The 22,640-nt window shown below is 33.7% G+C and overlaps 4 protein-coding genes across 5 annotated transcripts; 1 reads left to right on the top strand and 3 right to left on the bottom strand.

Moving 5' to 3' along the window:
• Positions 1 to 1,625: 1,625 nt before the first annotated feature.
• LOC114173595 (putative apyrase 7) lies at positions 1,626 to 4,514 on the bottom strand. Its single transcript, XM_028058083.2, has 2 exons — positions 2,389 to 4,514; positions 1,626 to 2,089 (listed from the first exon to the last, which is right to left on the bottom strand). The coding sequence occupies exons 1-2, from the start codon at positions 4,193 to 4,195 to the stop codon at positions 1,779 to 1,781; spliced, it is 2,118 nt and encodes a 705-aa protein (XP_027913884.1). The 5' UTR covers positions 4,196 to 4,514; the 3' UTR covers positions 1,626 to 1,778.
• Positions 4,515 to 6,333: 1,819 nt separating this feature from the next.
• Positions 6,334 to 12,775, bottom strand: LOC114167741 (WAT1-related protein At4g19185-like). Its single transcript, XM_028052810.2, has 7 exons — positions 12,433 to 12,775; positions 11,596 to 11,658; positions 11,392 to 11,508; positions 10,930 to 11,215; positions 8,299 to 8,454; positions 6,963 to 7,114; positions 6,334 to 6,829 (listed from the first exon to the last, which is right to left on the bottom strand). Exons 1-7 carry the CDS (start codon positions 12,636 to 12,638, stop codon positions 6,622 to 6,624), a joined length of 1,188 nt encoding a protein of 395 aa, XP_027908611.1. The 5' UTR covers positions 12,639 to 12,775; the 3' UTR covers positions 6,334 to 6,621.
• Positions 12,776 to 14,755: 1,980 nt separating this feature from the next.
• On the top strand, positions 14,756 to 16,975 carry LOC114173909 (transcription initiation factor TFIID subunit 7-like). 2 transcript variants are annotated; one of them, XM_085668351.1, is made up of 5 exons: positions 14,756 to 15,083; positions 15,682 to 15,935; positions 16,041 to 16,160; positions 16,278 to 16,349; positions 16,638 to 16,975. In XM_085668351.1, exons 2-5 carry the CDS (start codon positions 15,684 to 15,686, stop codon positions 16,791 to 16,793), a joined length of 600 nt encoding a protein of 199 aa, XP_085524477.1. In that variant the 5' UTR covers positions 14,756 to 15,083; positions 15,682 to 15,683; the 3' UTR covers positions 16,794 to 16,975. The 2 variants fall into 2 exon arrangements, with proteins under 2 accessions (XP_085524477.1, XP_085524475.1); XM_085668349.1 differs by lacking the exon at positions 14,756 to 15,083 and having other exon boundaries at positions 15,108 to 15,935.
• A 211-nt stretch (positions 16,976 to 17,186) lies between these two features.
• LOC114173907 (glucan endo-1,3-beta-glucosidase 4-like) lies at positions 17,187 to 20,016 on the bottom strand. The gene is made up of 5 exons (XM_028058577.2): positions 19,835 to 20,016; positions 19,496 to 19,594; positions 18,022 to 19,269; positions 17,660 to 17,687; positions 17,187 to 17,572 (listed from the first exon to the last, which is right to left on the bottom strand). Exons 2-5 carry the CDS (start codon positions 19,569 to 19,571, stop codon positions 17,413 to 17,415), a joined length of 1,512 nt encoding a protein of 503 aa, XP_027914378.2. The 5' UTR covers positions 19,572 to 19,594; positions 19,835 to 20,016; the 3' UTR covers positions 17,187 to 17,412.
• Positions 20,017 to 22,640: the final 2,624 nt, after the last annotated feature.

Raw genomic sequence — 22,640 nt, 5'->3', positions numbered from 1 at the left:
TAAGTTGGGTAGCAGAATGAAATATTAATCGAGTAAGGTATGTGGTATTGGATGTTGAGATTCATGATGTTCGTCTTTTCCAAATGATTTTGGAAGTTACTAATCACAAATCATATCTATTACCAAAAATGGAAACACCATAGATGAAGAAAAGCCACCAAAATTGGAGTAATCGATGTATAAAACATGATACGATGGATAAACCTAATAAAATATTTATTTTTATATTATAATATAATAAACAATTGAAATAAAACAATTTAAATTTTAATGTTTCGCAAAATAAATTATTTTAATATTAAATACTTAATCACGTAAGAAAAATTAAATATAATCAATTGAATTTTAAATTAATATTTTAAAATATTTTAAAATTTATATGTAATATATAATAATTAAATACTATAAATATATTTTATTATTGTAATAAAATGAATATTAAAAGAAAACAATTAAAATGATTAATAAATAATTTTAATATTTTGTTAGTATATTTGTTATATTAAAATATATAAATAATTAAAATAAAAATATTAATACAATTAAATCAATTCACTTAACTTTTTATAATTTATTTTAATACATTTTATTTTCAATATATATTTTTTATTTATTAATTTTGTAATAATATTTTATTTAAATTTAATTTTTATTGACTTTAAATTATACTTGAAAAAATTATGTATAAATGAATTTTAAATATATTAATATACAATCAAATTTATTCTATTACATTCATTAAATCTACTACAAACTTTTACCTTGTCTTTCACTCACTTTCCCTACATCTAAATAACTTTTTTCACAACCTTTACCTTTTTATTTTTCCTTTGTACCCAAAAAAAGCCTATAGTAATAGCCACAAAATTAATTGGTCATGGCAATATTAGGAACCAAATCCGTTGCTCGACGAAAAAAAGAAGTAAACGTTGTATTTTTCAGCAATCATAATAAATGACGTGGTTGCTTGATCAAATGTTATTAAACTCTAAACAAGAAAATTAAATTGAAAATAACATTTAGAAGAAAAAGTTAGATATTGAGGTATAATTTGGTGTCAGACATTAGATTCAATCAACAAAAGTAGTAGAAAAAGAATATAATTATGTGCAACTTGGATGCATGGTCCTTTTGGCATTATTATCCAATGGAGTTTGTAAATTATTTCATTAAATATCATCACATATTATCAAGGTTCAATTCCAAATCTAATATGGGAATAGATTTAATAGTACCTGAGATACTGTATCTAATTTTTTCCCTCTTTTCTGAAGCCAGTAAGTAACTTGCAAAGTTGCAACTTGCAACGCGTTAAGTCAATTCAGTAGCTTATTTGATGTTACAACTTCTCTGTGATGTTCACAAGTCATCAGTCACCAGTTACGAAACTAGAAATTGTCTATGGTAGTAGCTGTTAACGAGTTCAAAGAATGGTATAGGAACAGTCACAAAATGAATTGATGCTGCGACTCAATGCGCAGAAAAAATCATTCTTGGTATGCCATTTAATTCTCCTACAACTCATAATCAACCATCCATGAAATTTGTGGCTATGTACAAGGCAGCCTAAAATTTACAAACTGGGGGGAAATGTGTGGAAATCTTGATTAAATACAGAAAGAATATTCAACAAAAAATATGTATTTACTTACAGATGTTAGTATGTTACAGAGAAGAATCCCTGGGAAAATTTGATAAAGCAAAACTCAAAGGAAACAATGACGTTTTAAAAGGATGAAATTTTCGAAATCATACCAATGTTTTCAGAAGTTGATTTCCTAACTCTTGAAATTTTGAACTTCAGCCAATGAGGAATTGAGGTCTTCTCGAGACTGCGATCGCCTACTCTGCAGATGCATCTGACTCCTGTAGGAGGACCAGAAGGCACCCATGTTGCTATTCTCAAATTGCATCTGCCCTAAACTGTTTGAGGAATAACTGTGTGAGACATTACTAGCTGATGGGTACGATGAAGACTTCATAAGCTCGATGCCACCATTGTTGTCATCAAGCCCATGCCCCAGACCAAACGGACTTTGTTGTGAATCTGTAATTTTTGGGCTCAGTGGCATCTTTGACCTTCCATCCCCTGCAGTATCATAGGTGTAAATTGAATTGAGGTTAACTCTAAAATGATTGCATGCACATTTGTGACAACAGCAAGCTTTGACAATTGCTGAAAACATGGCCAAAACAAGTTGCAGTGGCATCCAAGATATACAAATGAACGTTGCCATCATACCATACATTTTATAATTAGTAGTATAAACTAAAAGGACAACAAAAACAGACTTTCTATGCTCCTTAGAAAAATTTTGAACAGAACAGTTAGATCTATCAAGTTTTTGGACTAGTGGTGATCGTCATTTGCATAAATAAATAGTTTACCAGAGTTCACTGGACTCCAATGCTGGAACCGAAAAGGAGATTGCATGTTAAGAACAGAAGCCCCAGAAACACTGTTAAGCCTGGAAATGGGAAGATATTGCCTCCGGACAAACCTTGGCATCCAGTTGCCAATACATGATAAAGCACAAAGAAGTAGAATAAAAGAAACCAACAGAATAGGCACAAAAGCAAGAGGATTTATCTTGAACCGGAACAACTCCAAGTCACGAATCCCAAATCTAGTGGAGAATGCCTTTCCAGCTTCCAACAAGGCAACCCCAAGTGTCCAAGTGATACTTCCGGAGCCAACACTTACCTGATTATCATTAATGTGCAAACCCTCCCTCAGCAAAGAGGTAATGTAGGGTGCCCTAAAGCAATACTGATCAATAAAGGGTTGCGGAGCAACACTTGTCTTTGCAACATCCCATCTCTTTTCACAAAAATCCTTACCCTTTGCCAACACATCATCAAGAGTGGCCTCAGAAGTCAAGTTGAAAAACCTAAATACAACATAAAATCCAGAAATCACATAAAAATGTCCATAGGGGCGAGGCATACTGTCACGCAATGCACAAGGCTGCGCTGCACAATCAAGCCCTGCGCCAAGATCATACCATTCAGACAAATTTACAGCAACTTTCGCTAGTGCACTGCACTCCTTCCAATTAGGAGCACCAACAAGCACTAATGAAGTTCCCAACCCTCCACCCCCACTCAATTCTTTCCCACCTTTGTTATTAGATGAACAACGAGAACAAAAGTATTCATCCTTATACCCATCCTGCAAGCAAGGATGTTTCAACTCAATATTTCCACCACTACCTACAACAACATTACCTAAAGCAAACTCTTTCCTATATAGATAGTCCACAGACTTACCAAACGCCTCATTCAGACCGTAACCCGGGAGGGAATATGCAGTGAGATGATGTCTCACAGATCCAATGCTAACATACAAACTAGTATCATTATTCATCTGTTGGTCACTCTCAAACGTGACCTGCAAGGAAGAACCACCCAAGTCAAGTGCCCCATAAGTAGCCTTCCTAGGCCTAGCCCCCAAAATGCCACTATCATAATTAAGGGCAATCCACCCAAAATAAGCCTCCTCGGGGCCTGAGATAATCCTAACCCAATCCCTCTCACAAATAAAGGGAGAGTTTTTAAGCACAGTCCAAGCATTATCTAACAGCCACATAGAATCAATAACCGGAAGCCTCCTCACCCCAGCAGTGGCACAGAGAAACAACGAAGTAGACTTATGAGCATGAAGTGGAATCTTCTTCTTGGCCCACCTAAGCAACGGCTTCAACGCCTTCTGCAACCCAGTCACGTTGCGCACTAGTTTATCAATTCCAGGCTCGGTCTCCACTCGATCATAGGCACGACCACTAGGCTTCTTTTGCAAGCTATTCCTCAAGGAGTCAACAACAATTGGAAGATTGCTACGACGTTGGAACCGAACGGAAGCGTGGTAGACAAAAACGCGCGTGCCGGTGCTGCCGCAATCGAGTACAACGTAGTACTTGCCGGAGCCATGGTTCCAATAGGAGTAAAGGAGGAAGAAGACGAGGTACGTTAGGAGGAAGAACGATGCGAGGAAGAGTGCGACTTTGAGGCATCTGCGGCGCGAGGAAGAGGAGGGTGTTGGAAGCTTGTGAAGGGGTAGCGTGGCGTCAACATGGCGGTACGAGGAGAGGTCCTGGAGAGAGGAAGAGATTCGGATGTTGTTGGATAGAGAAGGGGAAGACTTTGAATTGGGGAATTTGGTGGAGACAAGTGAAGCGATTCTAGCAAAGACCATGTCTTTTTGCGAATTGGGGAATACCCAGAAGGATTAGAGAAGTGGGGTTAGGTGGGGGATGAAGAAAACATGGCATTTCGGGAATTGGGATTTTAGGGCTAAGAAGGGTTTGGGTTGATTACCATTTTTCAGAGATGGGTGGATCTGGATCCGGTAGATTCAGATTAGAGCGCAAAGGTTAGGAAAGAAAAAGAACCAAAAGAATGTGAATGGGTTGCGTCGTCTTCTTGATCCATAGGAACCAGCAAGACGGAGTTTTCAGAGGCTAAACTGCCACAATGCGCATCCATTACAAACAAACACTGTGAGCGCTGAAATTTGGACATAAGAGAGGGGAAATAATGGTGACATGAATTATTAAAATACTATTTTTTTATTAAAAATGAAAAAAATTAGTTATTGCTTATGAATTTGTTACGTGTTTTGTTGTGTAATGTAATTTTTAAATTTTAACGACAACCTTCTTTTCTTTTCTCGGATACTGATCAGTCAGATTTGTATGAAAAGCAGTACTTCTATGTTTAAATGCAAATAAAACTAATTAACTTTTTGTGTTAATTAAGAAAGTTAGTTAATGTTTTTAAATTTATTAAATCCGTTTAAACATATTACTGTATTTTCTAAAATGCTTTTATTAAAACTTGACATCAGAATTTAAAGAAGTCAATAAACATAGAATCTATGAAGGCAGGAATTAGAAAAATTAATTTAAAATAGAATATATTGTTTCAATCATAAAGTAATAACACTTTTTTTAATATTTCATGATATTTTGACTGTAATGCACGAACGACTATCTCATAAATTGTAAGAATATCTTGGAATGTTTAATATTAGTTAAAAATATATATTAATTAAAATACCTGAGAATGCTGATTATCTAAACTACAAAGAAAAACGATTCACAGTATTACAAGATATACTCATCTTCACACCATTAATCCTTATGTAAACGTGTTTTTTTATCAAGCGTAATTATATGTACATAAAATTGGTCAAATTTTATAAATTTTTTGAATAATAATAATAATAGTAATAACAATAAATATTCAAAATACTTGTTATCCTTGTATGTTTCTAAATTATTTTTATACATATACATATATATATATATATATATATATATATATATATATATGGAACATTTTTATCCAAATGTAAGTTTGAGAATAAAAGTTAGTAAAAAGATAATTGAGAGATTGATTTAGATTTATTTGACTATAAGATATATTTTTTTTAAATTAATTCTCCAAAAACTAACATGATCATTCCTCATAATTCTTAGGAGCGATGGCCTTTACATTATTCAAAAGCAAATTTAGAGATTTACTCTGATAATATCTGAATTTGGATTTGACAAAATATTATTGGTGGGAATTCTTAAAATAAAATCAAACTCCTTGTATACTATAGCATATTATCCGAATTTAAAGTTACTTTTCTATATACAAACACAGAGAGCATGTTTTAGTCTATAGTCGGAACTATTTCTTTAAGACACAGAAATCACTGAAATGTGTTTTTTTTATGCTTACAATTAAAAATTAAACCCTTAATCAGTGTACTTAAAATTTAATTATCAGATAACAAATGCAGAACTTTGCTAGATTGCGAATTTAAAGTTGCTTAAAGTCAGTTAGGAAAAGCTGAGTATAGGGCTGCATATTATGATTATCCCTGGACAAACAAAAACTATACAATAGAGTATTATATAATTCTACAAATAGCATTAACCTCTGTTCTTATCAATGTAGTTTATTAAAGACTGAAATCAGCATAATACAATGTATGAAGAAGGTAGATTTCAGAGGGGAAAACAGAAAAGGAAGAGAATATTCAACTAATGACATCCACACATGTTGTCCCATTTCACTTTCAGTAACATATACTCTCCACTCACTTCCACAATCCTAATATGACATTTTCCTATGTTATTGTGCCTAATATAATCATTCACCAATGGAATCAACCCTTTTTGCTGCAAAACAAAACAACCTAAAGAATCTGTCGAGTAGAAAATAGGGTACCTATTATGTAAACAAGTTTTACACGGTTATCGATCAAGAATAAGCTTGTTAAATTTTATAATCATTAAACTTTTGTTTTGTAGTACTACGTTAAAGTATAAACAATAGAAGTGGGCCAAACTGTTCCATATTTGCACTGATCACAGTGTTGCCAATAAGTTTTACAAAATTCACCTTTCTTTGGGGTTAATATTACAGTTCCAGGAAGAGAAGGAATATATTCCATTTCAAAATTGCTCACCAAATTCAGATACAAGCCATTGGATTTCAAAATTCAGGTATAACATGACAGCATTGACAGTTTGTCAGGAAATACATCTAACAAAATTGTAACAGTAACAGAATTTTGAACCACGAGACCAATTTCTACAATTGATTGGCATTTAATAACTCATCTCCTTAATCTGAAAAGGTTTTGGGGGAAACGGAGGAGGACCCAGAAAAAGCGTGGCCTTTCTGGAGTGAACTTCTGTCGTGAACAAGTGGTTCAGAGACCCAAGAGGAAGAAGGGCTAGCTACTCCAACTCCAAGAGATGCTCGTTTTTCTTTAAATGATGCCCAGGTAACTAAATATAGACCGGTAATGATAAAAGAACCTCCTATGATGCTGTCGTCACATGCATGTTGAAATAGAATAATAAGAAACTTCTAAATTTTAATTTAAAACCGTCATGCTAAAGAACGATACCTTCAAGTTAGAACAGAATACATCAACAACTGGAAATAAAAAGGAGCTTTACCTTCCCAAGTAAATTGGACTTCCAAGGAAAATTTGGGAGAGGATGGCTGAAAACGCAGGTTGAAGAGGATTGTAAAGGGAAACCATGGCTGGCCCCAAGATTTTGTTGCACCATGTAATGAGTCCATAGTTAAGGGCAGATGCAACAGTTCCCTGAACAGATAAGGAAAATATATGCTAAAAAATCTACCAAAATATTTGTACGAACATGGATACTTCGATCTTTTCAGCCTTCATAAGAAAATACTCTCACTGCTTTTAGTTGTCATCACCTTTGAGCCAAAATCAAGTGTACGAGATGTCAAGAAGATAGATTTTTAACATGATTTATCAAAATATGAACACATGTGTAAACTTCCTAAAGTCTTTTACTAATAGAAAAAGTAAAAGAAAAAATTATATTGAGGAATACTTCATCAATCATCAAATGCAACATGGAATAAGCATCAAGACCTGTTCTTTGAAGGTGACAGTAACACCAAATAATTCACAAAAATAGCTAAAAAAGCTTTTACACTAATGTAATCCAGAGTGAAAAGCCAAAACTATGATAAACTCGTAAAACCACTTGCATCTGGCAAGCTAGAGGAGAACATTGTTAGAATTTCAAGGCACCCATAACTAACAGATAAAAATAAATCTTTATATACTCTTGTAATTTTGAAAATCATCTGTAAGAAGATTAATGCTCCCTCTGATCACATGTAAGAAACAACCTTTTGTTCCAAAATTTTCTGATTTTCATTATACTCATAGTAGTGCAGCAAAACTTGGACAACTTTGATTATTAACAAAGTAAGAACATTACATTACATTGACTCCACTTCAACAAGCGAGAATGCTTCCACTTACCAAGCAAACAACAGGCAATAATTGATAGCCTGTTTCGTGCCTTCTATAGCAAAGACAAAACAAGACAGAGAAAACGTAGAAAAAGACCCCTTTTCTGTATTATTTAACAATTATCAACTCAAAACTTAGGTATTTGCTTACGAAGGAAAATTCTTCCTTTTACATAGAGCATTCCCTGTCACAGCATCGAAAAACCTTCTCATCTCAAGATCCCGCAGGATAAGAATATATAGACCTTCTTAGAAAGTCCCATCCCCCATAATAACTAACTACTTAACTGCTTCTATTTTTGAATTTGTTTCTGTGATACACTTTCTAACCCCTCTCTCATCACTTCCCTGCCTAACATAGTCTGATGTGTTGAGTGGAAGAATGCAAAAAATAAAAGGGCGAATTTTGGAAGACAACTCCAATAATTTAAAAGTATCATTAATAACCAAAAAAAGTTCTTCAGACTGGATTGGTTAAAAGTTCTAGTGACTCACAGCATACATAACAGCAAGGATTTCTGATGATGTCAAAGTCCAGTCATTTGCCTCGTAATTCATGAATAATGACACTATAACCATCAGTGAAGCTCCGAAGAAGTATGAAAATGCTGTGACCGATATGTTTGCCTGATATTTTTTTAATACTGGTGCCTGAAAGCAATTAAAGGTAACAATTTAAAAACACCAATAATGTTAAAAAACCTAAGATCACAACAAATTAATCGGTTAAGTTTAAGAATCAGTACTACTAATTTGATCAATGAAGAAATTTGGAATGAGTAATGAGTCAATGACCTGGTGCTAATATGCATGACAAGCATGAAGAAGTCATCCAATCTAATCTAAGTAAACTTATTAAGAATGTTTCAGTACAGGAGGATTGAGGAGAGGGAGGGAAGAAATTATGCTATTTGTTGGTAGTTGGATATTAAATGCAATAGTGAAAGTTGTTAGTAGGATGTTAAATATATTAGTAGAAATTGTAATGAGTTGTTAGAAGGTTCTAGAGATCACATGTAATTGTTACTTTAGGGTTTGAGTTCTCTATATATAGAAGTACATGTACTCATTTAAATGAGTCGGTTTCATAAAAAGGCAGTTGGATGCATATGAGTTTATAATGTAAAGTATAAATTTGATGGCACATTAGAACGTTACAAAACAAGGTTAGTTGCTAAAGGATTTACTTAGACTTATGGTATTAATTATGAGGAGACATTTGCTCCAGTGGCAACGATGAATACAGTTAAAATCATTATCTCATTGACAACTTATTTTGGTTGGGAATTGCAACAATTTGATCTAAAAAATACTTTCTTGCATGGTCAATTAGAGGAAGAAGTATATGTGGAAATTCCCACAGGTTTTAGACCTATATAAGAGAATAGAGTATGTATGTTGAAGAAAGTATGGGCTCAAGCAGTCACATTGTGTTTGGTTTGGTAGATTCAGTCAGGTTATGATTTCCATGGGGAATCAACAAAGTCAAAGTGACCATACCCTGTTTATCAAACATTCTCCAAAAGGTAAACTTACACTACTCTTGGTGTATGTTGATGATATGATTGTTGCAGGAGATGGTGAACATGAGAAACAAGTCTTAAAAGAAAAGCTTGCTATCCAATTTGAAATAAAAGATCTAGGAAAATTGAAGTACTTCCTTGGGATAAAAGTAGCTTACTCGAAGAAAGACATCTTTATCTCACAAAGAAAGTATGTTGCTGATCTTCTTAAAGAAACAGGTATGATTGATTGCAAGACCACTCAAGTTCCTATAGAACAAAACCATAGAATTGGGAGTGATGAAGGCAGTTCTACTGTGAACAAAGGCTAATATCAAAGACTTGTTGGGAAGCTCATTTACTTAGCTCACACTAGACCAGACATAGCTTATGTTGTGAGTGTCGTTAGTCAGTTCATGCATGATCCAAGGGAGAGACATTTACAAGCTGTAAACAAATCCTTCAATATTTGAAGACAAGTCCAGGAAGGGGATTATTGTTTAAGAGAGATGAAAAATTAAAAATGGAAGTGTATGATGCAGATTATGTAGGTTCTGTTATAGATAGGAAGTCCACCTCAGGATATTGCATGTCCTTGGGAGGAAATTTGGTGACTTGGAGAAGTAAGAAACAAAATGTTATTACAAGGTCTAGTGCAGAGGCATTCCGAGCTATGGCACAAGGGGTGTATGAATTGTTATAGATGAGAATTATTCTAAATGATCTTAAAGTGACATGTCAAGAACCAATGATCCTTTATTGTGATAACAAGTTGGATATTAACATTGCTAAACAATGCAATTCAGCATGATAGGACCAAACACATAGAGATAAATCGACACTTTATTGAAGAGAAATTGAATAGTGGCCTTATCACTAGTTCCTATTTCCCAATTGGACCTCAGTTGGCAGATATATTTATAAAAGGTCTTCCTACTGAGCAATTTCATGATCTCGCATGCAAGTTGGGAATGATAGATATCTATTCACCAGCTTGAGGGGGAGTGTTGGTAGTTAGATATTAAATGCAATAGTGAAAGTTGTTGATAGGATATTAAATGTACTGGTAGAAGTTGTTAGAAGGTTCTAGAAATCTCATGTAATTATTACTTTAGGGCTTGAGTTCTCTCTATATAGAAGTTCATGTATTGTTTCAAATGAATCAATTGAATAAAATCTTCTTTCTTTCATATTAATTCTTTCAAGTTTATCCATAATTCAGAAAACACTTGACCAAAAACTAGGGGACCTTACTCTGATATATCTCCAAACTTGAAGAAGATAGTTATAGGGAAGAGAACCATGTTCATAGAAAGAATTAGGACATGCAAGAAATGATTGCAACAGAAGCAATTATCCAAATCACAACTATCCTAAATCATATGAGACACGAAAAGAAGTTGGAATGTTGAGAATTGACCAAGTATCGTAAGCATCAAGAAATTGGGATTTGAGTGGAAATGAAGATTCCTAAAATGCAAGAGCATATAGATTCATCTCAGCCTCCCAGGTGAAGAGTGCACAGAGAAGTTGGGACTTGGTAAAAGGGTAACAGGCAAGATATGTCATTGATCACTAAATTTATTCAACAGTCACCTATGCATATGACAAAAAAAGATAATACCTGAATGGCTAGAAACGCAGCCATACAAATGCAATTCCCTATCAAACACAGAACCCCAAGATGAAAATGGTCTAACCCGAAGTCTTGTAAACTACCAATTAGCCATCCAGATGGCTCTGGCTGACCTCTGGCACTTATTTCATTTTGTGTAGCAAGATTGATATCAGCATATCCTATCAAAGCTGGACCTCGATACAAAACCATCACTACAGCACCAGAAACACAGATGATGGTTCCTCCAACTTTAGCCAGACCATCATATGTGACTAAATTCACTCTTTCTGTACTGCATGAAAAGGTTTGTTTGTACAGATAAACATAATTCAGTGACCTGGTTATCTGCTTTAGTGTACTATTGTAAAACATATGAAGTAAAAGTGAGAGTGTGCAGTTGTGTTTGAGTAATAGGATACACACATACAAATTGAAATGGATAAGTGATACTGGTGAAATGAAACTGACCCCATCATCACAGCCAATATAAAGGTAAAGACTGGAATAGACGGTTGTATGGCAGCAGCATAAGTTGGATTAGTATAGCTTAAACCAATAAGAAACAAAAGTTGGTTGCCAAATATCCTGATCATGAATCAAGAATACATCAATAAAGCACTGTATGTTTTATATATACTGGAAGTGGGAAATAAATAGTATCAAGAGCCTAACCCAGTTAATCCAAGAAAGAAGAATGACACCAGTAGGTTCTTAGTAGTGGGTGGTCGAATCCGTCTACAGTCCAACATCATGGTATGATCAAGATATCCATTGAATAGAAAGAAAAGGAATAATAACAAGACATAAGAGGGAACAAAAATGTAGCAAGTTAAAATGTTACATCTAAAGAATGAATGTGAAGCACGGTTAAATGTTAAATGTAGCAACTCCGGAATCATTGTCCACAAATACACATAAAATGTTAAAACCATATTTTAGAATATAATTATAACCCTCAAAACAATGCAAACGAAAGTATGAGCTATAAGATAATATTACTTAAATATTAAGCATGCTCAAAATTATCAGGCAGAAAGGTCCAGATATCAATGAACATGAACGGAAATTGTCATACAACTAGAGTTACCTACATTCCAAACACTCCAACGGTTTAAAAAGCATACATCAGAAAAATATTTTTATAGCACATAGCCCAGTTCCCCTAAGCTGTATCAAGCACATGCAGACAATCAGAGTGTTGCAGACATCACCAACCCTCCCAATTGCAGAACAAACAAATGTGCTTAAGCATCCAAACTTAACCGATCTAAGTATCCAATAACCAAATGGAAATGTATCTGAAATACTCAACCCTTTTAGAAGGTGGACCAATAAATATAACAAATAAACTTAGAAAACAAAAAGGCCAAAGTGTGAGGGAGGAATCCATTTAAATCGAATCCAACAGAGGGAAACAACAGAACAAAAGGGAGCATATTCATAGGTTTTGAGAAACATTGCAAGCACATTTTTGAATGTGGGTGATTTGAAAGAAAGAAAGGAGCATACTTTTCACGGATATAAGCAAGGGGTGCGAGGATGGAAAGGGCAATGAGATCGCGGAATACGCAGAACACTAACTGGTTGATACCAACATTAAGGGCCACTTTGGTGATGACATGGTAGCCACCATTGAAAAGCTGCACCATCGCCATGGACACATGGGACTTCCATATATCACCCCCCAAACCCCCTCCAACTCCAACGCTCGCCATTGAAATGAATCCACACTCTGCAACAAGTCCCACAACTTCTAAAACACCAAATGGAGTGGTTAGATTCGCTTGTTCGTTCGTTCGTTCAAACAGTGATGTCAACCCCAAAACCGATGCTTGATGCTTAGTTCACAATCCACGACAAAACTAATAATAATAATAACAATAATAATCTATAACATATATATAAAAGGATTTTCCCTTTTTTCCAATCTTCAAAATACCAATTTTATCTTTTAAATATAATAATTTATTAAATTTTTAAAATTTGACCATTACTTTTATAATTTTTTTATAAGATCAGATGTCTCTGTTTCTTCTCTTATTCTTTATTTATCAATAAATTATTTTATCTGTTATGATATATTTCACTTTCTTTTTAATAAATATAATTTTAATACATATATTAACTTAACAACATTATAATATTATCACACATGTTTAAAAGTTACATACACACATTAGGGATCTGTAATCGGTAATAATAATACAGAATCAAGTTTTTAAATCTGAATTAAATGTGGAATTTTAGAAAACTATATTAATAAATAGATATAGATAACTTAAGTTTACATTTTAAAAATTCTGGCATTGTTTTTAAAATATAGATATACATATCATATTTCAAAATTCGTATGTAACATTTCATTGTACATTGACAGTTTCTCTTGAAACAACATTCATATTTAAATGATGAAATACAGACACACCATTTACAATGACAAAAAGTTTGACAGATTCAACAATCTAGAGATCAATTTTCACAACCATTTGGCATTCTATAATTCATTTTCTTAATTTGATGAGTTTAGATTTGAAGATATGCCGGAGGAAGCAGGAAAAATGTGAGCACTTTTTTCACAAATGAGTGGTTCAGAGACCAAATAGTGATTACCAGTAACCCCAAGTAGGAGTGGCAATACGGGTCGGCCCGCCCCGTTTAGTCTCGCCCTGCATAAGGCCCGCACACTGCGGACCGGCCCGGCCCGGCCCGCACATTTTATGCGGGCCGCATACTCTGGCTCGTCCCGCATAAAGGTTGGCCCGCGGGTCCGCGGGCCGGTCCACTTTTTTTTTAAAAAAAATTATTTATTTATTTATTTATTTTATGATAAAACTTTCCATGTTTAAAAATTGGGAAACTTCAAAAAGTTCACAAAATTAAGTAAAGACTTTGGGGAATTAGATGATAAATTGATAATTCAACATTTTCATCATATTCATACTATGACATACACAATATATTCTTTAAATTTTAGCACATTAAGAATTATATAATACTTGTCTTTTCCAGTTATACAAGAATTTGAAATGTTAATGCAAAAGTCCATAAAAGAAGTAATTAATATACACAAGTAAAAGTTTTTTTTCTTTTTTTTAATTTTATGCGGGCTGGCCCGCGCGGACCGCGGGCTAGCCCGTACGGGCCGCGGGCTGAGCCCACCCGGACCTGCAGGCTCATTATTCTGGCGCGCCCCGCGTTTTTTATGTGGGCCTGTGGACCGGACCCGCGGACCAGGCCCTAATTGCCATCCCTAACCCCAAGTAACTGCATAGAGACACGCAACGATTGAAAATCACCCTATGATGCTGTCATCACATGGATCAAAAAATCAGAATAAGCTTCTAAGTACAATAATGTCACACTGCTATGAAATAGAAAAGGTGGAACCATTTAGTTCAACTAGATATGAAATTTTATTAAGCTTTAAATTCTTCCATTTTAACCAGTCAGAACAGAACTCATTTTTGGTTAATTTTTATAAAACCAACAAGCTTTTATGTATATATGATAGTTTGGAATGAGATGACAATGCAAAAAATAAACTTTATGCAGTCAATGATAGTGTCAAGGCGTTGGATTATATTTTTATATCATATGGTTTCGTTATAGATGCATTATGGTCAGGATGTCAAAATGGGTCAGATTCCACGGGTCGACTCGTCAACCTGACAAGAAAAATATGGGTCGAGTCAAAAATATTAACTCATCAATCCAAAACAATTCGATTCGTCAAATCTATTGGCCCGTCGGACCGGCCCGCGAGCCAAAATGGGCCGGCCCGCATCCCGTTTAAGTTACTCTAAAACAACACGTGCAGCGTGCAGTGTAGCTCTTGTGTTTTAATTTTGGTGCTCTCCTCCCGCACACAGTTCCATTCCATTCTCCATCCACTGCCCAGTTTCTCTCTCGCTCGAAATTGGTGCTCCCTGCACGCGTTTCTCCTCCACCGTGACATCCACCACGTCGCCTCCCTGCGTCTTCGCGTTTTCCTCCTCTACCCTTTCTAGGGTTTGCACACTTCAATTTTTTCCCAACCCGAACCGCGCAACCCCCTGATTCTGTCATACTTCGCCTCTGCAACGAAGGAATTACAGTGTTGCCCCCTGATTCTGTCATACTTCGCCTCTGCAACGAAGGAACTCCATTCACTGCCCGATTAGGTAATGTTGCTTCCTTCCTCATTTTTTTCTTTGCAGATTTGATTTACAAATGTGACTGCAGTGCTTTCTATTCAATTATTGTTCCTTCGTCTTTTGTATGCTAATTTTTGAACCCGATTTTATGTAAGCCTAAAAATTTGATGTTTTGCTTCTCTGTGTACGAGTTAGCTCCCCCATTGGTTTGTGGTTGTGTCAAAACTGCACTGTTCAATTATCTTTTCACTCTATAGGTTAACACTCTCTGTGTAATTTTACTTTGAAGTTTTGTGATTAATTATAGAGTTCAGGGTGGAGGAACAGAAACAAATCCCTTTTGAAAGGGTTGGTATTTTGTGTTGTGATAATTTAATTTCCTTTATTGTTTCACTCAACGAGTTAATAACTTTGTATTAAAGTGGTGAAAGTGAAACATACAGAAAGGAAATCAAGTCTATTTTATCTAATAACAACACAAGAATTATTTCCTAAATCTCTTTTTTTTTTTTTTAAATTTCAAAACATGGGATTTGATTTCTAAATCATTTCAACTCTATTATGTGTTTTTTAAATCAAGTCATTTTACATGATAATGTTTTGAAACATGGCCTATTGTTTATAGTTATGGAGGAGCAATTCATACTTAGAGTTCCACCGAATGTGGCAGAGCGGATAGAGCGGCTTTTAAATGAAACTGATCCTTCTTCATCTGAAGACAAGTCATTAGATTTGTCATTTAGTGAGGATGGAAGAAGTGGTACGTTTATGATTGGGAATGAACACTTCCCAGCTTCTCTATTGGACCTTCCCTGTGTTGTTGAATCCTACAAGTCATATGATGATAACTCTTTGATTAAGACAGCTGATATTGGTCAGGTCAGTTATACATCATTAATCAAACAATTCATTCATTCCTAATCACATCTTTGATTTATGTAACTTAATAACTGTATCTGATTTTTTCATGAGTTCAACTAACAGATGATTATGGTTCGGGAATCCGGTGATGCTGCTCCAGATGTAATTGAGTACAGGCATGGCCTCACCCCGCCCATGAGAGATGCTCGCAAGCGTAGATTTCGCAGGGAGCCAGATCTTAATGTATTTATATTCACTCACATAACAAACATTGACATACATGCCTCTCTTCCTCCATATATGTATATGTATGTGTATATGATCTCATATTAACATTTTTGTTAATGTTTCATTTTCCAGCCTGAGCTTGTGTCCCGTGTTGAGAAAGATCTCCTCAAAATCATGGCTCGAGGAACAGCTGAAAATCTTGATATCCTTAAACGTCTTTGTTGCCTCAAACAGCAAATGAGTGTTGTTTTCATTTTTTAATCCTTAATCTATGATTTCGCTTTCAATTTTTTTTATTAAAATAATGGATAGTTATTGAGATTATTATTGCTTATTTTCTTACCACCCTTTTATTGTTTTCCTCGTTTATAGACACGGGGTTCATGGGATAACAAGAGTCTATGTTTGCATCAATGACAAAATCTAGTTTGTTGCCTTCTTGATTGTGGAAACAGTCTTCACTTTGGTTATTTCCTTGACTGAGATTCACATGCAGAAGCCGCTGAACAAGAAGTCGAGGAGAATGCTCGAGGTGGTAATAAAAAAGCTGCACCTAAGCCTGCACCGAAACATGATGTTCCAGAGAATCATACGAATGCAGGGGAGCCTGACAGGAGTGATTCTGAGGAATCTGATGACTCGGTCTGACCCAAATCAACTTCCAAATAATATTTATATTACAAACAATGATGAAATGACAGCCTGTATAGTATAATTGCTGCAGTTAAACTTGAATTCTGTCCACCATTAAAATCAATTTTGGTGGATTTTCCATTGTAGTTGTTTGTATACACTTTTGTATATTTATCAAATGGTGCATTTTCGTGTTATCTTTTACAAATCTTGCATTTTCTTGCTAACTGTTCTGTGCTGTATCGGTTTGATTATTAACCTTTGAGGTCTAATTCAATTCCCCTGGATATGAGTAACATGTGTTTATTTAATCTCGGCTCGTTTTGCCATTTGGTTAGAAATGCGTAGGTTCAATTGAGATTAGCGAGAGCATCACTCACGTATAGCTTTTAATATCGTGCAAAAAGGTCAGTTGAAATGACATTAGTCACTACTAATAAATTGATTACATTTTTGGCAATGGTATATCTCGAATCATTTGTATTCTCCAGCTAAAGCACTAAATTTCTGCAACTACCTACCAAGAATGATCCCAAATACACCATACAAAGTGGCATGTAGCGGGGAGACCTGAACCATAAATATGAACCAAAAACAGTATAAAGTTGCAATCTAAAACTGGAGGCTCTTTTGGTCATGACATCATTAAAGCAGAAAGAACACTAATAGACGATATCAAATACTGAAAGGTGGACACTTGCAGGTTCAAACCAGCTCCAACTCCAACAGGACTTATAGGTCCAAGTCCAATTGCTGTAGAAGATGAACTTCTTCCACCAATGCTCGAGTTAGCACTGTCATCAAAATATTCAATTCAATACAAGATCAGGTTTGAAAAACATAAATACTTGTAAGATTCAATTCATAATTGAAAAACATACCTTCCCGCATATATACAGGACCCATAACCTGCAATGCAGCAAAAATATCCATCAATAATTGATTCACTCTTATGCAGTAGTTAAAAGAACCAAATACAAACTTCAAATCATGATACTTTTGCAGTCTTGCTGGATTAATTTTTGAAAGAGTTATCATCTTCAGATTGCAATAAGAAAGCTATTCTATGAGCGAACTTATAAATCACAGTCCAAAACTGCATTGTATACCCAATTGTGGCTGCAATTTTGTACAATCCTAAATCGCAACTCAAAACCTTGGTTATATATGTTTTGACAGTAGAGAGAATTAACTTAAAAGTGTGAGAAAAGAAAAGTAAGAATCATAAGGATCATGGACTTACTAGGATCCTCAGTTGTTGTTGTTGCTGTACCATCAAAGTCACAAGTGCCACCAGCATTATGCATTTTCTGATAATAATCATTATAAGCATAAGAAGCATGGCTTTTGACGTTATTGGGGGAATAGCATGGTCTTCCTGGTTGGATAGCAACACAGTTAGCTTGGCCTTGTCCACAAGCCCAGCTCAAGCCAGCTTGCAATTTGTCAGTGTCAGAATCATCTTTAGCCACACAAAACGATCCTAGAGAATTTCCATTACTCAGGTTGGAACCACTAAAACTCAAGGGATAAACACTACTTCCATTAGCATAAAAAACACCCCAATTCTTTTCTGATACAGGCCCTTTTCTCTTGTCTTCATTAAATAACTCATATAGGTAGGTATTAAGGGCTATCTTTGGCTGACTAGGGGGTCCTGAACCATTAAGTACTCTCAGAATTAAATTATTATTGTAGGTCTCAGCATTCTTTTCAGTAGCATCTGGTTCATTTACTGCACCAAAACTAGGCCAACCAGTTTCTGTGATAATAATTGGTATATTATTGAAATTAAAGGCTTCTATGGCATAATAGGTGGCATCCACCATAGCCTCAAACATGCTATTGTAATGGAACAGTGTGTTTGGGTCAACAATTTGCTTCACTGGAGAAAGGGGTCTGAACAGAGCATATTCAATAGGGAAAATGCCATCTCCTTTAGTGTATCCATAATAAGGGTAGGCATTTAACATGTAAGAGGAATTTGTGTTCTGCAAAAACTGAAGGAGCTGGTAGATTGTGGAGTTCCATGAGGAGTTAAAGGTGGCCGTGGAAGGAGGAGAAGGCCTGGAAATTATATCCATGGACTGTGGCGTTGAAATCTTAACCCTAAAGTTAAGGTTTGAAGCAACAAGTGCTTTGTGCAGATGGTTCATGGCAGGAACAAGAACAGATGCAACTTTTGGGACTGAGGTGAGAACCTCACTACCTACTGATATTGCTGTGATATTAGTAAATGGCATGTATGCAGCCACATTGTTACTAATCCATGCTGCAGCAACTGATGCAGATTTTCCAATGCCTAGAATCTCTTCATCTGTGACACTGACAATTACTTCAATTCCAGTTTTTGAAAGTGCTTGTAGCATGTGCTCATTGGCATCATACAGACGCACGTGTGTAATTTGATGTGCTTTCAGAATAGCAACCAGATTTGAAGCAGATGGAAGATCAGTAACACCAGTGCCAATGTTTACCCCCACAAATGCACCTACATTATGCAGAAAACAGTACAATTCATATATCAAAATTCATGTAAAAAAGTAGGTTTTAAAAAACACATTCAAAAAACTCGATTTTGGCAGCAACATCAAGGTTTTAGGAGGTTTTACCAAATTTGTCAAATTTCTTGAAATATCAAAACTTGTGCAAAATCAGAAGGTTTAATAGATCAGCAAGCAAACCATAAAATACAAAAAAGTGAAATTGTGATTTACCTACTGCATTGTTCACTGTGGCAACAATGAGGAACAAAACACTTGTGAGCCACCTTCCAAGCTTCATCCCTTGCATAAGCAAAGCCTCAACAATGAAGGCTTCAGCAATAAAAAGAATCACATCTTTAACAGCTAAAATTGGGAACTAACAGGTATATAGCATTTGTGCCAACTACAAACTCAAGAGTCCAATAAACAATGAAGTTGAAAAGAAAAATTAAAATGCACATGTTTGTGACTGCATTTTGATGTGAAATCCATGAATGAACAAGCTTCACTATTTACCATTTTTTGTTTGTTTTTTCATGAAGAAATAAAAATATGAAAAATTGTAAATACCTCAGAGAATGTCAAAAGATGAATGTGATGGAGGGGAGTGGCAATGAATAATACTTCACTTGAGATCACAGTTTTTGAGTTGAGTTTTGTGTTGTGATTTTCCTTTTCCCTCCAACCCCAAAAGTCATTCATTAATTTTTCTACTCTTTTCTTGTGCAATCATAGTCCTAAATCAGTGACATGTCTCAGTGTTCATACCAAAACTAAAAAGGAGCCGAAAGGTCAATAACGCGTAATTACTGTATATTATTATTACTATTACTATTAGTGTCTACTCGTTTTTGGCTTCTTCGCCTTCCTATTAGCCAAGCTATACATTAGACAAACACAAAATTCAGTCATTTAGGACAATTAAATTATAATAAAAAAAAACCAGCTTTTATTTGGATAAATTTATCAAAAAGCAGTTTTAAATTACAGAATACGAGCTTGAGCATTAGAGACACAAAATTATCATATTTATAAAAATAACTTAATTTATCAGAATTTTTCTTTTGTTAAATTCAAATCAATTCATCATCATGATTCTTTTGTTGTTTTTTTTCTTCATTATTAAGTATTAAGTTTCAAATACGTTATGAATTTGTGTATTTTCGTTTGTCCTATAAAAGTTTATATATATATATATATATATATATATATATATATATATATATATATATATATATATATATATTTGTTCCATTGAATGTTGAAAATACTATTTTATTTTCATCTAAATATACTAGTTGATGATTTGTGTCATTAACGGATGACTTCATTTTTATATGTATTTAGTTTTCATCAATTTGTTTCTTTTCTCTTAAATCTTTTTTAACTAGTTATTGTGTTTCTAAGATTAAGCTGATCAATAAATTGAAAAAAAAAATCCAATGTTTAATAGCATTTTTTTTATTTATTTATTTATAATAATCCTATATTTTTCTATATTTATTTGATCGAACATGGTTCCTGTATCATTTAAAAAATTCTTTCCATTATATCATCATTAATATCATTTCTCACATTTTACCGCTGAAATTGGACATTAAACAGATAAAAAGTGTAATGATTTTATTAATATATTTTAGTTTATCATGGTCTAATAGAATGTAAAGATAATCTACAAGATTATAGTATCGGTTTAAAGATAAATTAAGTAAAATACTTAATTTTAGGCCTCTAGATAAAGATTTTTTTTTACTATTAATATTTTTCTATGAAATTAATTATTAGATTATGTTTAAAAAAAATTAATTTTTTTACTAATATATTTCTATTAAATTAATTATAAATTTATATTTAAGAAAAAGTCTCAGAAGAATTTTATTATTAATATAGTTTTACTAAATTAATTATAAATTTATGTTTGAGAATAAAATTTAATTAAAATATTATTATTATCTGTTAGTTTTTATTAGTATTAAAAATGATAATTAATGAGTTAAAACCTCCATTTGGTAAATTATAATTGTATTTACAAGATAAAGAATGATTAGTTATCTTTATTTCTTATAATCAGTATGAATTTTATTTTCTTTTTTTATATTTTTTATCTCTAGGGGACTTTTCTTAGCTTCTTCTTACTTTTTTTTCTTCTAAGAATCATTTTTATATGGTTTTGGCATATTACATTTCATGTCGTTCGTGTGTACCAATTTTTTCATCCTCATTTCTGGTTAGTATATATTTTTTTCTTTTTTTGTTGATGTTTTTCTTATTCTGTTTTGGATTTGTACTAAAATTAGAAATGTGTTTCTTTTGTCAAATTTTGTTTTTCAGTACTTTTTGATTTACGGGTTTCGAGACTATAAACTGGAATTTTTTTACAAAACTATTAATTAGATTAAGTGTTAATTTTTTTGTGGATATTAGATTAATTAGAGCATAATTCAAAGTTGGATTTTCTATAAAAAAATTCAAGTTTAGAGGAAAAAACTTATTATTGAGTCGAGAAAAATCCAAGTTTCGTGAAAAAAACGAATTAGACATAGAAAGAAACAATTTGATGAAAACATTGAGAATGAAATTGTAAATTCTCTTTAATAATAATCTATAATTGATTACCTTTTGTATATTGTAGATAAAACAATTACCACACTTGAAAGTAGATTTGAACAATTTAAAACATATGAAGATATTTACGTTTTTTTATTTAGTGTTAAAAAATTAAAGTCACCAGATTGTACAAATGTATATATAGCTTATAGAATAATGTTAACAATTCCAGCATCATTTGTTTCATGCAAAATGAGTTTTTCAAATATAAAAATAATAAAAACTTATTTAAGATCAACTAGGGATGTCAAAAAAATCGTACTCGCGAATAAAACCTGCAACGGGTAGGAAACGAATATTAAAAATGGATATCCGCTACCCGCGGGTACGGGTATTTTTGATACCCGTATGTTAACGGGGTGGGTACGGGTATCATAGTATTCGTACTTGTGGATACCCGTACCCGCTAAACTTTAATTCATAATATATATATATATATATATATATATATATATATATATATATATATATATATATATATATATATATAAATAAAAAACATTTTGAGTCTTCATTCAGCAATGGTGGTCGGATTCTTATCCCACATCAGAGTAGATTACTTCTAGATATTGTGGAGGCATTGATGTGTCTCCAAAACTAGTTATGGACCAACATGGAAGATAATGAAATTAACACTTTTACTTAAATATTTTATCAAGTGATTGTTAGAAATTTTTAATGAACTTCTTATGTTTTCAAGCTCTTCTAGATTAAAATTGGACAACATGAAACTTTATACAATGTTGCAAGATGTGGACATTGATGAAGT

This window comes from Vigna unguiculata, chromosome 2, assembly GCF_037176805.1.
Source record: "Vigna unguiculata cultivar grain cowpea cultivar isolate G323 ecotype 2 chromosome 2, ASM3717680v1, whole genome shotgun sequence".
In the NCBI taxonomy this organism is placed as follows: domain Eukaryota; kingdom Viridiplantae; phylum Streptophyta; class Magnoliopsida; order Fabales; family Fabaceae; genus Vigna; species Vigna unguiculata.
This window is presented reverse-complemented; position numbering and strand designations above follow the sequence as displayed.

Bases quoted from the DNA above. Each gene is read 5' to 3' on its own strand.
- LOC114167741 (XM_028052810.2), bottom strand. From the start codon at position 12,638: ATGGCGAGCGTTGGAGTTGGAGGGGGTTTGGGGGGTGATATATGGAAG. The intron at 11,659-12,432 runs GTATGCTCCTTT...GTTGGACTGTAG, and splicing joins CTTGCTTATATCCGTGAAAA to ACGGATTCGACCACCCACTA. The intron at 7,115-8,298 runs GTGAGTCACTAG...TTATCTGTTCAG, and splicing joins TCCTTGCTGTTATGTATGCT to GGAACTGTTGCATCTGCCCT.
- LOC114173909 (XM_085668349.1), top strand. From the start codon at position 15,618: ATGTGTTTTTTAAATCAAGTCATTTTACATGATAATGTTTTGAAACAT. The intron at 15,936-16,040 runs GTCAGTTATACA...TTCAACTAACAG, and splicing joins AGACAGCTGATATTGGTCAG to ATGATTATGGTTCGGGAATC. The intron at 16,161-16,277 runs GTATTTATATTC...TTCATTTTCCAG, and splicing joins GCAGGGAGCCAGATCTTAAT to CCTGAGCTTGTGTCCCGTGT.
- LOC114173907 (XM_028058577.2), bottom strand. From the start codon at position 19,571: ATGCAAGGGATGAAGCTTGGAAGGTGGCTCACAAGTGTTTTGTTCCTC. The intron at 17,688-18,021 runs GTAAGTCCATGA...GCTGCATTGCAG, and splicing joins AACAACAACTGAGGATCCTA to GTTATGGGTCCTGTATATAT. The intron at 17,573-17,659 runs GTATGTTTTTCA...TTTTGATGACAG, and splicing joins TCCTGTATATATGCGGGAAG to TGCTAACTCGAGCATTGGTG.
- LOC114173595 (XM_028058083.2), bottom strand. From the start codon at position 4,195: ATGGTCTTTGCTAGAATCGCTTCACTTGTCTCCACCAAATTCCCCAAT. The intron at 2,090-2,388 runs GTAAACTATTTA...ATGATACTGCAG, and splicing joins TTGGAGTCCAGTGAACTCTG to GGGATGGAAGGTCAAAGATG.